At 44.8% G+C, this 20,348-nt stretch overlaps 1 protein-coding gene across 1 annotated transcript; it reads right to left on the bottom strand.

Annotated features, from left to right (window-relative positions):
* Positions 1 to 355: 355 nt before the first annotated feature.
* Positions 356 to 14,128, bottom strand: C1H3orf49 (chromosome 1 C3orf49 homolog). Its single transcript, XM_056846672.1, has 7 exons — positions 13,983 to 14,128; positions 13,251 to 13,334; positions 11,947 to 12,275; positions 9,546 to 9,676; positions 5,634 to 5,640; positions 5,300 to 5,403; positions 356 to 604 (listed from the first exon to the last, which is right to left on the bottom strand). Exons 1-7 carry the CDS (start codon positions 14,126 to 14,128, stop codon positions 410 to 412), a joined length of 996 nt encoding a protein of 331 aa, XP_056702650.1. The 3' UTR covers positions 356 to 409.
* Positions 14,129 to 20,348: the final 6,220 nt, after the last annotated feature.

Below are 20,348 nucleotides of genomic sequence, written 5' to 3'. Positions count from 1 at the left end.
GAAGCATTAGAGTATTCTGGAATTTTGCTGCCATTTCAAGCACGTGCTATCTCAAACCGTGTTACACCCTTCTAAGTCAATGTAAATCATTTGGCTTAGGAGGATGTAACTTGGTTTAGGATTGCAGTATGAAGCATGAAATACCTCTCCATAAAGAACAGTCTTGGTCCAGTTGTTACTTTTCCATGCATAGCAGTTCTGGTGCACCAATACAGCTCTTTCTTATTCACTTCATATTTTAAAAGGAAGCCTTGTACATTCAGAACCATTTGAATTGCTGTCAGTAAGCGAAGAAATATCCTTGACTTCCGAGTGCCACTTCCTGAGACTGAAATAGCAAATCGCCACTGCTGAAATGTAAATGTAACTAACTTGAAATCTTTTCTACTTTTACCATCCCAGGTGGTTGTCAGCAACAACATCTACATGGAAAACACATATTTTTCCGTTTATGCTTCTTTGTAGTCCTTAAGGATACCCTTTGAAACTGCTTAGAGGACTGAAGTATCTTGTTTCCCAAAGATTCACATTGTTGTAGCTCTGCGCTTCTCAGAGCCAGTAATTGTATGGATCTTTCACTGATGTTATCCAAGAGATTATCCACCTAGTGAGAAATAGGTATTAAAAAACCTGACGTATAGCAAAAGAAAAGCAAATTTATTTGATCTGAAAGAAAGATGAAAGGCTTTAGTCATCTAAGGGACTGGTGGGGGAAACGCTACAGTGGTGAAATGTAGAAACTGTTTACACCGCAAGCTCTATGTGACAGATGCTGTCCTTGCAAATAGCGTCTGGCAGTGATTAAGAACATGAGCTGTGAGCTGGAAGTCCTTGTTCAAATCTCAGCTCTGTGAACTCTGAGTGCCTTGTGGTACATGCTATCAGTCCACCCAATATAATATGGAAATAATATAGTCTTCCTTATTGGGTTGTTTTAAGGATTACTGAGATTATGTTCTCTGAATATTTGGGAAAATGTGCTAAATCAATACATGGTTACAGTACGCATCTACCACTAAAGCTGCAGTAGGATACAGTCTCACAGTATATTTGGTAGTAGGTGCATGCATTCCGATATTTCTGATCCAAAACACTGTCCCAAATTCCTTGTTTTAGTTTTGGATTGGGTATTTTTGATCTAACACTGAACAGGGAATTTAGGCAGTGTTTGGGATTGGAAATATCTAAAGGCATACCCTTATTTAGAAGCATTTGTTTGAAATGGAAAGATCCATACTATGGTTTGAGGGTATTTCTGGAATCTTCAACAAATGTTCTGTAGAATAAAATCTTGCATGATATCAGTACATCTAATTTTTGCCGTGACCAAATCTGTGGATACTTAAATCCAGAGACGGGCCATGGGCATACAAGACAGATCTTTCTACAAATCTGAGAAAAGCTTCAGGTTTGCAGAAAAATCTGTATTTAAATTTTAAAAATTGGAGACACTAACACTCCCAAAATAATAGAACCAATTCCTATATCTTTAAGAAATTAACTCCCTCAGTGGCCACTTTGGGGTTGCTAAGCAATCGCAGCTACAGTACTGCCAGCCTTGAAACCTTGGCTTCTGTCAGTAAAGGGCAGGAGGAGGGGGCAGGGCTCTTCCAGGGCCTCCTAGTCCACTCCTGCACCCCTTCGTGCTTCCCTGAAGAGAGGAGTAATTGAGGCCAGGCCTGGCAGGAACCACCAGGTGTTTCACTACCACGTGACTTGCATGAATCACCCAGGCCCAGTGAACAACCTTGTTACTACTATTCATTAGCAGCCACCTCATGGAAGTCTGTGTGTTGTACTGATAAGAGTATTAGACTAAGAACTGGGAGTCCCAGGTCTGAATCCCCACCCTGTTATGAATGGGCCAGTCACTCAGTGTAATCTACCTCACATGGCTGTTACGAGGATAAAATGGTGGACAAGAGAATAACAGTTGCTATGGCTCCCTATTGGGAAGAAAGGCAGGGTATAAAATGAATTAAATAAAGGTGAAGATTGGGGGCAGGGGAAGTTGATAGGTGAGAAAGAAGCCTGGAAAGAGAACAGGATATGGGGGCTGCCAGGAAGAGACAAAGGAAATACTGTGGGAAGGGGAAAAAGGAGGTGCCCCCTGCAAGTCCTTGCAGGTTTCTGGTTGTAAATATATCTAATTTTCAACATGGCCAAATCTGGAGACCAGAGCCATTAACAGGCAAGACAGATCTTTCTACAAATGTAAAAAAAGACCGAGTTTGCAGAAAAATATGAAATCTTTTTTTAAAAATTGAGAATTAAAAAACCCCAAAATAACAAAAGCAACACCTGTAGCTTTAACAAACAAATACCCTTTTGGTGGCCATTGTGGTGCTCTCTAGGCAACCACAACTGTATTGCCTGCTTTCAAACCTGTCAGTGAAAGGGAGGGCAGGGCCCATTCCAGGGCTGTTTCGGTCTTTAAGGGAGGACTCATCAGGGCCCGGCCCACCAGCAACCACCAGGTAACTTGATACCTCGTGACTAACTCAGCACTGGCTACTTGCTTCTGTTCAACAGCAGCCACTCCACAAAAGCTCGTGTTGTGTAGTGGTTAGAGTTTTAGACCAGGGTCTGGGAGACCAGGTTCAAATCATTACTCTGATTTGGAAGCTTGCTGTGTTACCTTGGGCCAGTCGCACATTATCAGCCTAACTTACCTCACATGGTTGTTGTGACAATAAAACAGGAGAGGAGAAAGATGTAAGCTTTGTTGACATGTTTCAGTGAAAGTATGTACGCCCTGCATGTATGTGTGTATATCTCATAAAATTATAGTTGGAAGGGACCACCAGGGTCATCTAGTCCAACCCCCTGCACAATGCAGGAAATTCACAACTACCTCCCCCGGTGACCCCCTACTCCATGCCAGAAGATGGCCAAGATGCCCTCCCTCTCATCATCTGCTTAAGGTCATAGAATCAGCATTGCTGACAGATGGCCATCTAACCTCTTATTAAAAACCTCCAGGGAAGGAGAGCTTACCACCTCCTGAGGAAGCCTGTTTGTAAGAAGGAGGCAGCATGGGTTCACTTTGCAATGAAACCAGGGACCAAAACCTGGATAAACCTGGCGGTTTCAGTTCAGCTGTACATGCGTTGAAGGTAACATGAGGATTACTCAGCAGGTGTATAAAGCAAAACAAATGCACACAGTACCCAGTCTATATTACATGTTCACTGTAATTTGTGAACAAGGCTACAGAAGCATGCCCTTCAGGTTTTCGGCTGCTCACAAGTCAGGCCGAAGCAGGAAAAAGCAGGTTTATAGGCCCTAGAGTCATTCACATCCTAAAATATTCTAGAATCTGCATGGGATACTTAGTACCAATGTCAGGACCAAGGATTATGGGACAACCTTCCCAGAGAGGTGCACCCGACCCCCTCCCTTTGAATTGTCAGGAGGCTGCTGATGACAGTGTTATTTAGAACACCATTTGAGTGATTTAGTTCTTATTTATTGGCAGTCCAAATTGAGATTTTAAATTGTCTTTTAAGTGTGTTGTAACTGTTGTTTTATTTACATTGTAAGCTGCCTGGAGGTCCACAAGATAGAAAGGCAGCTAATGTACGTTTTAAACAAATAAACAAATGTCAGGCAAGGTTTCAAGGGATGTTAGGAAATAGTGAAATGAAAATAGAGTTATTTGGGAAAGTGGGGGCTCCTTCCTTCTGACTCTCATCTTACACGTTTCCTTTTAACATGATTAAAGCAAAACACCATTTTCCTTTTCAACTATGTTTGTGATGGATATAATTTTCAGAGAATCTCAACCTCTAATACATGATATGGTAAATATTTGTGTTAAAACAAGTCAATATCCTTGTGGGGTTTTTTGAGGTAGTAATCAGTTAATGGATGGGCACATCTGCATTTTTATAATATGTGAATGATGTAGATTTCAGGATGCTTTTGTGGCTTTTAACAATCTGAGCCCTTATTTTATTAAAAATAACCATTTATGCCATTGTTAAAAGGCTGATATAGCCATGATGTCAATGATTAAGTGGCATGTTGACATGAACCTTGTTTGTGGCTTCCTAGAGGCACCTGGTTGGCCACTATGTGAACAGACTGCTGGACTTGATGGGCCTTGGTCTGATCCAGCAGGGCCTTTCTTATGTTCTTAACCTACAGAAACCCATGCCACAAGAAATTGTTTGTTAATGAGGTCACACACCTACTCTAGTGATGAATTTCCATATAAAACTACCTTTTTTGGTAAACCTCTTTAACAATTTCTCATAAAATCTGCATAGAAGGTAGCTCTACTCTTGGCAAATTTTACAGCTTTAGATGGTAGAAAGGTATGTCTATGTCAGTTATCCCCAACATGGTGCCTGTGAGTGCCATGTGTTTTCTTCTGTCCACTTCCTTCTTTCCCAAAGCATATTTTCCTCAAAGCAAAGAGCTAACCCTGGTTTTCCACAATCTCTTTGGAGCAGCAGGGGCTTCAGAAGAATCCAGAGGAATCACCTTTCTATCTGCAGGGAGCACCCATACTGAAACAGATATTAATTACAGGAGGACACTTGGCTTGGAACGTCCCAATATTTGATCACTGGACCCAACCCCCTGGGCAGCCATTTGGTAGCAGCTGTACCACCCTGTTCTCAAAAATCCAAAAGTGCTTGCAGACTAAAAAGGGCCTCGCATCTCTGTTCTGGGAGACAATTTTCAGGTGCTTTTGTCAAAATTGTGCAACAAGGTACATATTCCTTAATTTCATAATAAGATAACTAGATATTTTCAGCTTTCTGTTAATGCCTTTTGAGAATACAGAGGCTACAGTTCCCATATCTCTTTTAGCACCATCCCAATTTAAGATTTCGAAGTTGGGTCATGCAGACCTCAAGGTTTGGGAGATGAGCCATGGCATTTTGTATGTTTGAAATGCCAGACTTGCTGCCACACAAATCCATTTGCAAAATCACTGATACTGGAACGACAAAAGAACTTTATCAGGCGATGGCTAAACTGTGACAAACTCCAGTCTTTAAAGATGTGTAACATCAAATATTTGACAAGAAACCAAAGTCACCTATATGTGAGATAGCAACATCAATCAATAACCCATACAATTCAGAGCAACCCTGATTTCTAACGAACGTTCCAGCATAGATTAGTGGTGGTTGCATCCAGTGATGAGAAGTAATTCTTATACTCTCCTTGTAACTGCATTGCAGAGAAGTAATGCCACTACAGCCAGCTTCTAAGTAATGTGCTTTAACAAAAACCTTTAAAGACCCTTGCTGAATGATAAAATTAGTGTGTTATTTGAAGATACCTGCATTTGAAGATTCCCTACTGTTATGTCTGAAAGGTACCACACTGGTGGTATACTTTTTTCCTTCTTTTTGAATGCTGGGAAAGTCTTCTTCTTAGGAAGATCTGAACCCTGTAAACCCAACAAGAAAAACATTCAGAGACTGTTTCCATAATTCATACTTGGGTTTTCCTGCCTTATCAAAAATAAGGAAGTTCCTCTACAAACAGAACTACCTGCACTCTTATCAGACCTATTAGATTAGTGGCTTGGAGAGAACCCCATTTGCAATCACCATCAGCCAAAAATAGGGTTGCCAACCTCCAGGTACTAGCTGTAGATCTCCTGCTATTACAGCTGATCTCCAGCCGATAGAGATCAGTTCACCTGGAGAAAATGGCTGCTTTGTCAATTGGACTCTATGACATTGAAGTCCCTCCCCAAAGCCTTCCTTCCTCAGGCTTCGCCCCAAAAACCTCCTGCCAGTGGCGAAGAGGGACCTGGCAGCCCTAGCCAAAAAGGTATCACCCTACCAAACACATACACACTAACATTAAATATATACAACTATGGTTTTAACTCAAGTTCATTGCTGGTGTTGCTTCATTTCCAGCCGTGGTATGCTTACTTCTGGGAATGCTGTTGAAGGCACACAGCAAACTTCTGAAACTTAAAACTAGAAGAAGAGCTGCAAGTGGGATGTGAAAGAGCCAAGTATAGCTTCTGAGCCTCAGAGTGATTACCAGTGCATTAGATCACTGGCGATATGCTGAAAAATTTGAAACCTGTATCACATGTTTTCCCATAAATAAGCAAGCCCTGAATGTGTTGGGGGAGGGACTGTGGCTCAGTGGTAGAACATCCATCTGCTTGGCATGCAGAAGGTCCCAGGTTTAATCCCTGGCATCTCCAGTTAAAGGGACTAGGCAAATAGGTGATGTGAAAGACCCCTGCCTGAGACCCTGGAGAGCTGCTGCCAGTCTGAGTAGACAATACTGATTTTGGTCACATTTATGAACAAAGCAACCAAAATTTGATTTTGAGTCTGACCAGCAGAGGGCTGCAGTAGCTTGAAATAAAATGATTTGGCAGGCAGTTTTCCTTCAGAATTCTGCTGCCCAGGATTGGGAAATGGCTGAGGGAAAAAAGAGAGAATTCCTCCAGCAGGTGTCATGCACATTGAATTCTTAAGAAACTTAAAGCTCCTTTTAAATTTGGTTTTATGCCACTACAATAAAGGACGAAGGCCTGCCAGCTCCATCCCTGTCTTTCTAATCCACAGTCTGCTTGGGTTTATTAACCTTTTCTCCCGCAGGTCAAGTAGTTGTATAATGGAGGAGGGGGAGCGGTTCCTAATCCACAAGACATCTTCATTGTGTTAACCTCTCTGTTCCTGCACTTAGCGAAAGAGTTGCGCCACACAGATTAAATTGAGCGCTCGAAAAACAGGAATTGTGCAGCCAAGGGACGAAAGGATCAGTGCGTGTGGATATTGACGCCGACGCTCCAGTTCAAGAGCAGAGAGGGAGAATGACACTACTGTTGTGATGGAAAAGCAAAACAACTCATGGGAATAGGGTTGCCAGGCCCCTCTTCGCCACCAGGGGGAGATTTTTGGGGCGGAGCCTGAGGAGGGCGGAGTTTGGGGAGGGACTTCAATGCCATAAATTCCAATTGCCAAAGTGACCATTTTCTCCAGGTGAACTGATCTCTATCAGCTGGAGATCAGTTGTAATAGCAGGAGATCTCCAGCTAGTAACTGGAGGTTATTATCAAAAAACAAAAATCACCTGCACTGTAAGGTACAGGTAAAAATAAAGACCAGCACTCGGCTCGAAATATGCCATGAATGCTACAAAGTCGTGAAAGACACAATCGAAGTAAGGAGAGAGTGGGATATACACACAGAGGAAAGCTTACTGTTCAATACATAGGCTTTTTACTATCCAATAGAGTCTGTAATATATTTCTAAGAGTCAAGCAGACTTCCCTCAAAAATCAGGAATAGTATAAGGTGTCTGCGATCTCTTCAAAGATGATACGATGATCTCAAGTCTGGATACAACAGATTGTTACCGAAACTGCTCTTTGATTGGGGAAATTAGCATGAGCAGCGGCACTAATTTATTTATATAGCGGAATCACCCAATGTATACCAAGGTTGTTTTCAGTGAATCTCAGAATAACGACAGACCAAGGATTTCCAGATTAAAAGTGTTTATATAGATTCATTCATTAAGTGTTGTAAATACATAAATACAAGAAACTAAGAATAAAAGGAGGTAGGATTAGAGACGTTTCTCAAGGAGAGGATATTGTTGATTGGGTGATACGTTACCGATCTAGAAATGGAGATGTCCAAAATCCGTGGCATATAGGTACAGAATGAAATATAGCGGGGAATGGGAGAAGGATGTATCGGAGACTTGAGCCAGCCAAGTCACCAGAGAGGAGGGGGTGTGTGGAGCGCCACAAAACTCAACACACACGATATAAGCAAAGAGAGGTAGAGCAGAGACCAAGAAGAAGAACTTTTTTTGCTCTGTCAGGGAGGGCAAAATATACCCTTCTCTGGGGTGGGGGGGTTGAGATTCCCCAGATGGCTCCTATCTACAACAAAGGGATCAAAGACTTCGGATGCAGAGATCGGGCAAAGTGACAATTTGTAAACTAAGCTGGCACCAATGATTTACATATCTCCGGGATGTCTTGACTCTATATTCTCATGTCCGACAATACCGCAGGAAGGTGTGAATCTCCACACTCCAGGGATGCAGCAGAGGAGTACTGATGCAGATTGCGGCAGATGTTTTTCTCTCATGATTCTGGGGGGGGGGCTGCAGGAGAGATTGACGTGATGCTCTCGCTTCGGTGTAATGGCTTCCCTTTGGATCAGGAGACAGTCAGGATCATGGCTTCCCTTTGGCTGGTTCTGCAGGGGTGACCCGATCTCTTGTCCTGGACAGCCTGGTTATGCAGCAGAGCACTAGCCCAGAGCAGTGGGCTATTAATGCTTAGACAGTACAATGAGTCTCTGAAGTAGTTGCCAAGACCAGGGCGGGAGGTCAGGCAGCGCATTTGGCAACAATATCCTATATCAAAGACAGACCGATGGGCTCCCCGAGTTCTTAAAATATCAAATTCAAAGACTAAGACGTAATGGGTACATTTGGGAAAATGTACATCAATTTATTTGCGTTTTTGCAAAGTGCAAATTTTGTAATTATCAGTAATGGTGGCGACTGGATGTGTGGAACACTGAGAACACTGGTTGCAATGGAAGTGGCCCAGGCCTCGGGTTGCCAACCTCCAGGTGATGGCCGGAGATCTCTCGAGATTACAACAGATCTCCAGGCGACAGAGATCAGTTCTTTTGGAGAAAATGGCTGCTTTGGAAGGTGGTTTCTATGGCATTATACCCTATTGAAGTCCTTCTCCTCCCCAAACCCCACCCTCTTATGGCTCCACCCCCAAAATCTTCAGGTATTTCCCAGGCTGGAGCTGGCAACTCTATCTGGGCCTCTCTTGACCTTTGAGAGGCCCTGTGCAGGACAAGAGGTTGAAAATCATGAGCTGACAGCAGGCAGGCAAATACTGTAATCTCATTCTCTGACCACCTATTCCAAATTCTAACTTGTAAAAGTCTTTTCAGAATTTTCAGAAACTCAGGGCATCAAAACCTAGCTTCTCTTTAGAACTGAAGGTGAGATGCTACTGGTGCCATTAGGTTCTTTCACTTGCTCAAAATGTGTCCAATTTCTTGGCTACACTGCATGCTGTAGACTCTGATGCTATACAGGTTCTTAGGGTTGCCAGCTCTGGATTGAGAAATACCTGGAGATTTGGGGGGTGGACCCTGGCCAGGCTGGGGTTTGGAGAGAGGAGGGATGTTGGCAGGGTGTAATGCCACAGAGCCCACCTTCCATAGCAGCCATTTTCTCCAGGGGAACTGATCTTAGTCGCCTGGAGATCAGTTGTAATAGCAGGAGTCGGGAGATCTCCAGGTGCCACCTGGAGGTTGGCAACCCTATAGGTTCTTGACCTCCTGATCATAGTGGACCCGGGGACTCTAAACAGACACTGGACACCCAGCTCTTTCTGATCTGTATTGCACACCTTGTCTGCAGGCTGGCAATGTTTTCCCAAGAATTCTACCACACCATCCCTTTGGGATGACTTATTCCAAACCAGAGGGTTTCCAGCTCTTGTAAAATATCCCCCAGAAGTTAGCTCTGCATATGGATTTGCCTGCAATTTCCCCTATTACCTTTCGGATCCCTGGTGGCAGCGACACCACTGATATGCGTCTTGTCATCCGTCTTGCCTGCACAACTGTGTTTGTCCTGCTTATGCTTTGTGCATGTTCCTCCACAATATTCACATCCAACTGAATTGCTCCTTCAAATGCAGAAAGAATAACACAAATTTAAGTCCAAATAGTTGTTATTAATCATAAATAGGGTTGCCAGGTCCCTCTTCACCACCGGCGGGAGGTTTTGGAAGTGGAGCCTGAGGAGGGTGGGGTTTGGGGAGGGACTTCATTGCCATAGAGTCCAATTGCCAAAGCAGCCATTTTCTCCAGGTGGACTGATCTCTATCGGCTAAAGATAAGTTGTAATAGCAGAAGATCTCCAGTTAGTACCCGGCAACCCTAGTCATAAAACCACATTCTTTCATTCCAGATTAACTAGTCCAGAAGACACACTTCCTTTCCACCTAGTAGGGGTGGTCATTTGGAAATGTAATAAAATCCAAACTGAACCACCTCTAATCTGTTGAGTTCCACACAAAAAAGAATGGCCTGCCTGAGGAGGTCAGGAAGGGTCCCTCTCTCCTGGATTTCCGCAAAGTATGCAAAATAGAATTTTTCAAGAAGGCTTTTCTACTCAGGCTAAATTATTCACAAAGGGGCAACTTCCAACCAAAAAGACAAACAAATGCTCCCACCAAAGAGGAACTTCTCGGTAGTTAATTGTTACATTGTTTTAGGGCTTTTTGGGCTTGTCTGCTTTCAATTTTGTTTTCTGACCTGATGTTCTACCTACGAGTCAGGCTCAGGGGCAAATATATTATTTTCTATGGACCTCAGGTGCTGCAGACTGCGGGAAGAGATAGAGGCAATCCCCCAGCCCCCACTAGTGTAATGTGTGTGTGTGTGTGTGTAAAGTGCCGTCAAGTCGCAGCCGACTTATGGCGACCCCTTTTGGGGTTTTCAAGGGAAGAGACTAGCAGAGGTGGTTTGCCAGTGCCTTCCTCTGCACAGCAACCCTGGTCTTCCTTGGTGGTCTCCCATCCAAATACTAACCAGGGCTGACCCTGCTTAGCTTCTGAGATCTGAAGAGATCAGGCTAGCCTGGGCCATCCAGGTCAGGGCTAGTGTAATAGGAAACACATTTTCAGAAGAAAGACACAAATATTTTTCCTGTACCCTCTGGATGGCAGGCAGGCAAGCAAGGAGCAAGTGCCTACAGATAAGGGGAACAGAGGCAATTGCAAATGCTTCACCTCCCTGAAAGGCAGTGTGGTAACATGCACATGCAGAGAGAGAGAGACAGGCTAAAGCAGACAAGATGTGAGGGATATATTTGAAAAAAGAACAGAGATCGTTCTACTTGAGAAGTGATACCTTTCTACAAGGATGATGATGACAGCGAAGTCAGCTGGGAGAAGAATGTTGAAATCCACTGAAAGCAGCAAGAAGAAGAAGAAGAGCTGGTTTTTATATGTTGATTTTCTCTACCTTTTAAGGAGAATCAAACGGGCTTACAATCACCTTCCCTTCCCCTCCCCACAACAGACACCCTATGAGGTAGGTGGAGCTGAGAGAGTGTGACTAGCCCAAGGTCACCCAGCTGGCTTCACGTGGAGGAGTGGGGAAATAAATCCAGTTCACCATTAGCCTCTGCCAGTCATGTGGAGGAGTGGGGAATCAAACCCGGTTCGGGCAGGGATTTTTTCCCCTCAGCAAAACCCATTACGCTATGTGTTTAGCATAATGGTCCAGTCGGCTTTCAAACAGTACCATCCTAAAAACACTTTCCTGGGAGTAAGCCCCACTGAATAGACCAGAGTAGGATGGCTCTGTAAGACTGTCTCGTGCAAACCTGTACAACCCACCACATGTGACAACAGCACAATGCATATCTTGATTTCACTATTGCTCAGTTAGTAGGTTTAGGGGAGTGACGTGTCTTTCTCCACACTAGAGTTGCCACTCTCCAGGTGGCACCTGGAGATCTCCCACTATTACAATTGATTTCCAGGCGACAAAGATCAGCTCACCTGGAGAAAATGGCTGCTTTGGAGGGTGGACTCCAAAGTATACCCTGCCTACATCCTTCCCCTCCCCAAACGCTGCCTTTCCCAGGCTCCACCTCAAAAATCTACAGGTATTTCCCAACCCAGAGCTGGCAACCCTACTCCACACCCACGGCTGGGCACTGATAAATGGAGGGGAGGATTTCAGGGTACCATTTCAGATGTCAGTAAAAGGAGAGGGCAGCATTCACCCATGCATTGTATGGAATGTAATAAGTAGGGCCACAATATATGTACCTTTGAGGTATGACCACACAGGGCCTGAAAACCTTAAGTGGTACATCTGGGGCTCTCCAATGTAAATAATACCCCCCCCCCAAAAAAAGGTCATGTAAAGTGAGCTAAATTACCATTTGGAGACAGCTTTCTTCTTTTCAGTTTTGAAAATATTTTGGGGGGAGATAATTCTGTAACAGTCCGAGAAAAGAGACGGTGCTTTTTGGGAATGGCAGATGTTTTAGACTTTGCCAGCTTGGCAGGCTTGCTACCTTGCTGCTTCGGTTTCTTGCTCGCCTTTTCATAGAATGGGAACATTTTCTTCACTGTTGTCCTCAGCTGTTTCAAAAAGCTCTTTTTCTTGGCTGTCTGGTCATCAAGACATTCGGGGCCATTAAGTGACTGCCCAGAAGGTATCAGCGTGTTCTGTTTCACTAAATTAGTAGGTGTGACCCTCTGCCACCTGAAAACGAATCAGGATAATGGATCATTAATTATTATTATTATTATGAAGGAGGAGGAGGAGGAGTTGGTTTTTATACTCTGATTTCCACTACTGTAAGGAGTCTCAAACTGGCATATAGTCACCTTCTCTTTCCCTCACCACAACAGACACCTTGTGAGTAGGGTTGCCAATCTCCACATGGATTACAACTGATCTCCAGGTGACAGAGATCAGCACCTGGAGAAAATGGCTGCTTTGGCAATTGGACTTTATGGCATTGAAGTCCCTCCCCTCTCCAAACCCTGCCTTCTTCAGGCTCCGCCCTCAAAATCTCCAGGTATTTCCCAATCCGGAGTTGGCAACCCTACTTGTGAGGTAGGTGGGGCTGAGACACTTTGGAGAGAGCTGTTACTAGCCCAAGGTCACCCAGCAGGCTTCATGTGGAGGATGTGGGGAATCAAACCCGGTTCTCCAGATGAGTCCACTGCTCTTAATCACTACACCACGCTTGCTCTAATTACTATTGCAGCCAACCCAAATGTTAATGGAAAACAACAACACGAAGTTTTGCTTTCACTTTAGACTCCATCCCTTGACACTGGGTCTGCTTTTGTTCTCAGCATCCCACACGAACACAGGAAGCTGCCTTATACTGAATCAAACCCTTGGTCCATCAAAGTCAGTATTGTCTACTCAGACAGGCAGCGGCTCTCCAGGGTCTCAGGCAGAGGCCTTTCACATCACCTTCCTGCCTAGATCCTTTAACTGGAGATGCCGGGGATTGAACCTGGGACCTTTTGCATGCCATGCAGATGCTCTACCACTGAGCCACAGAACCTATCAAGGTCCACTTGATAGTTAATTGAAATTAAATAACTTACATCCGAACTCTCACTGATATATTTTACAGTTGTAAGGTTAAGTTTCTCTGACGATATTCTCTATACCTCTGTACCTTGCCCATACTGTAATTTTTTTAAATTAATTGCTCACCTTTCAATGTCCTTTCCTTTTACTTGGACAGCTTCCTTCGGAGCCGACTGTGAGTTATCGCTAGGAATTCTTCCTCTGTCGCTCCTAAGAGCACCGGAAAGGCATTCCTGTTTACGGTGCATAGCTCATTCCCACCAAGGTAGCTGTATTATTAGATTCCTAATGTGGGATCTTTACAGCTCTCCTGTAGGTGACAGAATGAATGTCTTTCCTGAACCTGGACTCTCCCTTGGCTTGAAAGGGATGGACCCAATGGTGACGTGAAATAACCATATTTAAGATTGTTACAAGGGGGTGATAATAAATTTTTCTGAGAGGTGGGAAATTTCACACTATGGGCTAATTGCGACTTGGTAAATTCCTTCTCAGACACATGACACATAACTTGGAATCAGAGCAAATTCTCTGCTGCAGAGGCCAGAAACAAACCTGCCTTGCTTCCACAGGCCCATCATGAAGTAGTGGTACAAAATAAAAAATAAAGCCAGACATGTGTTCAGTTCCTTGGTCATTTTTGAAATCTTGACTTTGATTCTTCCATAGCAGTATTAAAGTCAGTTGTATTACGAAATCAGTCCGATCATGATTTCCATTGGTTTCAAATGGATATAAATGAGGGGGTGTAACTCTACCACATGGGATAAGCTTTCACCAAAGAGATCCTGCTTCCCAAATTTCAAAGCGATTGGAAAAAACAAAAGTATTTCAGAGACAATTAAAATGATCCCTGACAATGCCAGCATGAAGAGGTGCAGCATCATTGGTGAGTGATGCCCAAGCAGTGTGACGGTGTCACTTCCAGAAGTGATGTCATCCCGTCGTCGACTATTAGGGAGACGTTCTGGTATTTGGGGGGGAAATTCCGGAGGTGACGTCATCACACCGGTGGTGTCGAGGCCTAGGCCTCATTTTAGGCCTGGTAAGACCCCCTGCTGGCCAGCTGGATGGTGCTGGGGGGAGGGGGCTCAAAGCGACGGATCCTCGTCCCTGGCGGGGGTCTGGCAACCCTACCTGAAACTCCTCCCCACCCATACTTTACCTGTAGGGTTGCCAACTGCCAGGTAGTAGCAGGAGATCTCCTGCTAATTCAACTGATCTCCAGCAGATAGAGATCTGATCACCTGGAGAAAAATGGCCGCTTTGGCAATTGGACTCTATGGCATTGAAGTCCCTCCCCTCCCCATACCCCGCCCTCTTCAGGCTCCGCCCCCAAAATCTCCCGTTGGTTGAGAAGAGGGACCTGGCAACCCTATTTACCTGGCTACATCTGTGATGCCTTTAACAAGCTGTGATGTGTGTGTGTGTGTGTAGGAAACAAGTTTAATTCCCCTTGCCTGTGCTCTCTGGCTTTGTTTTAAAATAGACCCCTCGCTATGCTTTGCGCATGAAGAGGCAGATCCATACAAGTCAAGTTCCCACATGGTTGCAGTGATGTTTAAATACAATAAAAATAATCTGAGAAATATCAGATTGTGAATCAGAGATTCTGTCTCACACACAAAGGCAGTCAGTGAATAGGTAATGGGGGCAGCTTCCCTGGACCTAGGGTTGCCAATCTCCATGTGGAGGCTGGAGATCTCCTGCTATTACAACTGATCTCCAGTCGATAGAGATCAGTTCACCAGGAGAAAATGGCCGCTTTGGCAATTGGACTCTATGGCATTGAAGTCCCTCCCCTCCTCAAACCCTGCCCTCCTCAGGCTCCGCCCCCCAAATTTCCCATCGGTGGCGAAGAGGGACCTGGCAACCCTATCCCCCTAGGGTTGCCAACCTCCAAGTTCTAGCTGGAGATCTCCCGCTATTACAACTCATCTCCAGCCAATAGAAATCAGTTCCCCTGGAGAAAATGGCCGCTTTGTCAATTGGACTCTATGGCATTGAAGTCCCTCCCCTCTCCAAATCCTGCCCTCCTCAAGCTCCACCCCAAAAACTCCCGCCGGTGACAAAGAGGGACCTGGCAATCCTAGGTCTACCCTTGCTTGATCCTGGCATGGGGCGGCGAGGAGGCGATGGGGTGGTGATGCTGGGACCCCATCCTGCAGTATTGCCAGGGTCCCAGGATTACTAAGACTGCCCCAGCTTACATAAAGAGCTAAGTCACATCTCCTAAGTGTGCTGTGCTGAAAGTCCACAGCATGCCCTTCTGAGCAGCAATCATGCAATGATGCTTTATTACCAGCAAGGGGCAGCAGAGGATAACAGTATTGTTGTTTTCTTTTCTTTTTTATGGTGGATTGTTTTCTGATTAAAAAATTCAGCATTCTGTTAAGAGCCAAGCATTGACAAAGAATACATAAATGCAACCAACCAAATGTATAAATCCAACAAACCACATTCAATAAGCATATTTAGTTATCTGCAAGTCAGAACCGCATGGGTTTTGACCCTGTCTTTTCCCTATGGGGCATCTATGATTTTTCACTTGAAAACACACATCTAGAACATATTGTTCTGGCTGTAACAATGTTGTATTGGTATTTAATAACAGTAAAATAACATCAAGGTACTGATTAGGTGTGGTATGGTGTCTAATAAATAAATACCATCATGGTTTTGAGAAATTCTTTCAGGCTCCAGAATTTGTTTCCTTTCACGCCTGTGCTTCATTTATCACAAGAAAAGTATAAATGATGTGAAGGAGGTGAGCATGGGAAAGGTGACATCAGCCAGCCTCTTTGAGGAACGGTTTAGAAGATGCTACTGCCTCTATGAAAGTATGGCTGTTCCCAGAGGTCACATTCCATGCTGAATCAGTCACACTTAAATCCTCTTTAAAGGTAAAGGTAGTCCCCTTGTGCTGCAAGCACCGGGTTATGACTGACCCATGAGGTTATGTCACATCCCGACGTTTACTAGGCAGATTATGTTTATGGGGTGGTTTGCCAGTGCCTTCCCCAGTGATCTACACTTTACCCCCAGCAAGCTGGGTACTCATTTTACCAACCATGGGGAGGGGCCGTGGCTCAGTGGTAGAGCATCTGCTAGGAATGCAGAAGGTCCCAGGTTCAATCCTCTGCATCTCCAGTTAAAGGGACTAGGCAGGTAGGTGATGTGAAAGACCTCTCTCTGAGACCCTGGAGAGCCGCTGCCAGTCTGAATAGACAATACTGACTTTGATGGACCAAGGGTCTGATTCAGTATACGGCAACTTCATGCATTCATTTGTGTTCAACCTCGGAAGGATGGAAGGCTGAGTCAACCTTGAGCTGGCTATCTGAAACTGACTTGGGATCGAACTCAGATTGTGAGCGGAGCTTTAACTGCAGTACTGAAGTTTACCACTCTATCACTGCTTATAACTGTGGAAGGGCTACAAGTTAGAGCAGTTCTGTGTTTTTTTTCTGAAGTAATTCCAATTCAATTTAATGGGGCTTTCTTACAAATCAATCCTATGCTTACTTAAAGGTAGTCCCCTGTGCATGCACCGGGTCATTACTGACCCATGGGATGACATCCCTTCATGACGTTTACTAAGCAGACTGTGTTTATGGGGTGGTTTGCCATGGCCTTCCCCAGTCGTCTACACTTTACCCCCAGCAAGCTGGGTACTCATTTCACCGACTTCGGAAGGATGGAAGGCTGAGTCAACCTTGAGCCGGTTACCTGAAACCGACTTCCGTCGGGATCGAACTCAGGTTGTGAGCAGAGCTTTTGACTGCAGTACTGCAGCTTACCACTCTGCACCATGGGGCTCTTAAATACTCTACTCCCTGTGTTTTTTTTTAACTGGATGGAGAAGCACAAACAGCACACCTGAATACACAAAGCTGCCTTACAATGAATGAGACCACTGGTCTCTGAAGTCACCGCAGTCTACCTGACCAGCAGCAGGTCTTCTGGGACTCAGGTATTTTATTCATTTATACTCACCCCCTTTCTCCCCAATGAGGACCCAAAGCAGCTTACATTGTTCTCCTCCAGTTAATCCTCACAACAGGGTTGCGAGATAGGTTAGGATGACAGAGAGCGACTGGCCCAGGGTCAGCCAGCAAAGTATTTCCTTTTGCCTGCCCATCAACTTCATTTAGGGTTGCCAACCTCCAGGTAGTAGTTAGAGATCTCCCGCTATTACAACTGATCTCCTCTGGAGAAAATGGCTGCTTTGGCAATGGGACTCTGTGGCACTGAAGTCCCTCACCTCCACAAACACTGCCCTCCTCAGGCTCCACCCCAAAAATCTCCAGGTATTTCCCAATCCAGAGCTGGCAACCCTAACTTCATTGAGTGCCCCGAGTATTTGTATTATGGGAGAGGAAGAAGAGGCCTTGGCCACTCCCTGGGTATGTTGGCTTAGGGTTGCCAGGTCCCTCTTCGCCACCAGCAGGAGGTTTTTGGGGCAGAACTGAGGAGGGCGGGGTTTTGGGAGGGGAGAGACTTCAATGTAGGGTTGCCAACTGCCAGGTAGTAGCAGGAGATCTCTTGCTAATTCAACTGATCTCCATCCAATAGAGATCAGATCACCTGGAGAAAAATGGCCACTTTGGCAATTGAACTCTATGGCATTGAAGTCCCTCCCCTCTCCAAACCCCGCCCTCTTCAGGATCCACCCCCAAAATCTCCCGCCAGTTGAGAAGAGGGACCTGGCAACCCTACTTCAATCCCCCATCTACTGTTATCCTATGAAGATTTGAATATTTATAGAAGTACCTTATGGACTTTTTTATGAATTTTCCTACAACTACACAAGGAAATCTCATTGCATAAAGACTGCATCAAAAAAGAACTGTACATTTGTATATAATTGCATGTGTTTCCTGTATGTATCATTGCACTTTGCTTTATTGCATGTTTAAACACAATAATATTTTGTCTCCTTTGTACTAGTGTCTCTGTGCTGAATTCCAACCTTATGGTATTAGCACGGGAGTGCTTTATTTTTGTGGTTTACTACCTGGAGGTTGGCAACTCTATTTGGAATGTATCAGTACAGATACTGAAAACATTATCTCCTGCTGTCCATTCACTAGCAAGACGTATCTAAATGGGAACTGCACCTCTTTTGTTTTTGCCTCCCTCATTTTACCTCCTATAAAATGATGATTTAATATGTACTTATTGCCATAACTGGTTTGACTCTCATCGAGTACAGTAGCAGAATACACAGCAACCTGTATGCAATTATTTTGCATTTATATCCTACTTTTCTCCCTAGTCAAGACTCAAGGTGGCTTAGGACATAAGAACATAAGAAAAGCCCTGCTGGATCAGACCAAGGCCCATCAAGTCCAGCAGTCTGTTCACACAGTGGCCAACCAGGACATTGTTCTCCCCTCCTCTGTTCTCCCACAATAACTCTGTGAGGTAGGCCAGGCTAAGAGTTTGTGACGGGCCCAAAGTCAATGAGTGAGCTTCAAAGGTAGAAGTGGGAATTCAAACCCAGGAGCCTAGTATAACACTTTATCTACTACACCATGCCAAATCTCATCTTGTCTCAGAGGCCAAGATTTCATCTTCTCTCTCCCCCTGCCCCAGCAAGCACACAAGCATGTACACAACCTAGGGAAAACATACAAGTGCAGTGTTCATTCACATATGAAATACCCTATCAAATAGTGAAACAACATACCATTAAATAGGTAAATCACATATTTTAATATATACTTTGGAACAAAACACTGAAACAGTTCTGAAGAAAGGATCAGAAGGCCATATAAATGGCATGCCTCCACACAGATGATTAGGGTTGCCAAGTTCCTCTTCACCACCGGCGGGAGTTTTTTGGACGGAGCCTGAGAAGGGCAGAGTTTGGAGAGGGGAGGGACTTCAATGCCATAGAGTCCAATTGCCAAAGTGGCCATTTTCTCCAGGGGAACTGATCTCTGTCGATTGGAGATGGTTGTAATAGCGGGAGATCTTCAGCTAGTACCTGGAGGGATTTCAATGGGGTATAAAGCCATAGAGTCCACCTTCCAAAGTGGCCGTTTTCTCCAGGTGAACTGATCTCTGTTGCCTGCAGGCCAGTTGAAATAGTGGGAGATCTCCAGCCACCACCTGGAGTTTGGCAACCCTAGGTAGAGAGCATTCTGTATCCTTCCCCAAAATGATAGTAGTGAGATGATGACCATGCTAAACCATTAGAAAGAACACAGCGGGAAATTCCTGGGTCCAAGCCACCTTGAACCATGAGGGAAGGCAAGATATAAATGTTTTAATGAATAAATAAAGATAAATAAATAAATAGATCCTCTGGAAGGTCAGTTCTCAGGGAGGGAAGGTGGCATGGTATAGCCTGATCTCATTAGATCTCAGAAGCTAAGCAGGGTCGGTGCTTCAAAGGGAGACCACCAAGGAAAGCTCTGCAGAGAAAGGCAATGGCAAGCCACCTCTGCTTAATCACTTGCCTTAAAAGCCCTTTGCTGGGGTCTCCGTATGTCAGCTGCAACTTGATGGCACTTTACTCACACAGATCAGTTATCCACAACAGATCCCTATGTGTTGCTTGATTCCCTGGTTTAGAACTATGCATGAGCCCTTTGATTTTGGAAAGGGTGTAGTAAATAGGGAACCAGTTTGATCTTCCATTATCTTTCCAACTAAGGGCAGGCATTTTTGCTACTGTAAGAAAAGAGCCCTTCTGGCTGTACTGACTCTTCAGATTACATCATCAGTCCATCCACACATCAGCATTGGCGAAAGACAGCTGCAGGGTGGTCTGAATCAGATGACAAAAGGGGTATTTTTCACGGTGGATTCTGCTTCGGTTTCGAATCAGAGCAAACAATAAACCGATTTAAATAGCTTTTTCATGGCAGCGCAGATTCTCCCCCCATCCCGAGGCATTTTCAATTTTTCACGGGAGAAACAGCACACTTCTCTGCGCTGCTTACGTCTGCTGCCGCTCATGACTCACCGCTCCAAGTCCGCCTAATCCCGCCCACTCTTCCCATGATCCTGTGTGTGTGTGTTTGGGGGGGGGCATCCTGAGAGCAGCAAATCCAAGCCAAAACTCCCGTCACCCTTCTGAAGAGAGGCAGCCAGTCTGCTCTGGGTCTCCCTCCAGCCGGTGTGATCCTATGTGTGTGTGTGTTGGGGGGGGGCATCCTGAGAGCGGCAAATCCAAGCCAAAACTCCCATCACCCTTCTGAAGAGGGGCAGCCA

The sequence above is a fragment of the Euleptes europaea genome, chromosome 1 (genome assembly GCF_029931775.1).
Source record: "Euleptes europaea isolate rEulEur1 chromosome 1, rEulEur1.hap1, whole genome shotgun sequence".
Lineage (NCBI taxonomy): Eukaryota > Metazoa > Chordata > Lepidosauria > Squamata > Sphaerodactylidae > Euleptes > Euleptes europaea.
Note: the sequence above shows the minus strand (reverse complement) of the source record. Positions and strands in the feature narration are given on the sequence as shown.

Bases quoted from the DNA above. Each gene is read 5' to 3' on its own strand.
- C1H3orf49 (XM_056846672.1), bottom strand. From the start codon at position 14,128: ATGACGTCACCTCCGGAATTTCCCCCCCAAATACCAGAACGTCTCCCT. The intron at 12,276-13,250 runs GTGAGCAATTAA...ATTCGTTTTCAG, and splicing joins AAAGGAAAGGACATTGAAAG to GTGGCAGAGGGTCACACCTA. The intron at 605-5,299 runs GTATCTTCAAAT...ATTTCTCACTAG, and splicing joins TAGGGAATCTTCAAATGCAG to GTGGATAATCTCTTGGATAA.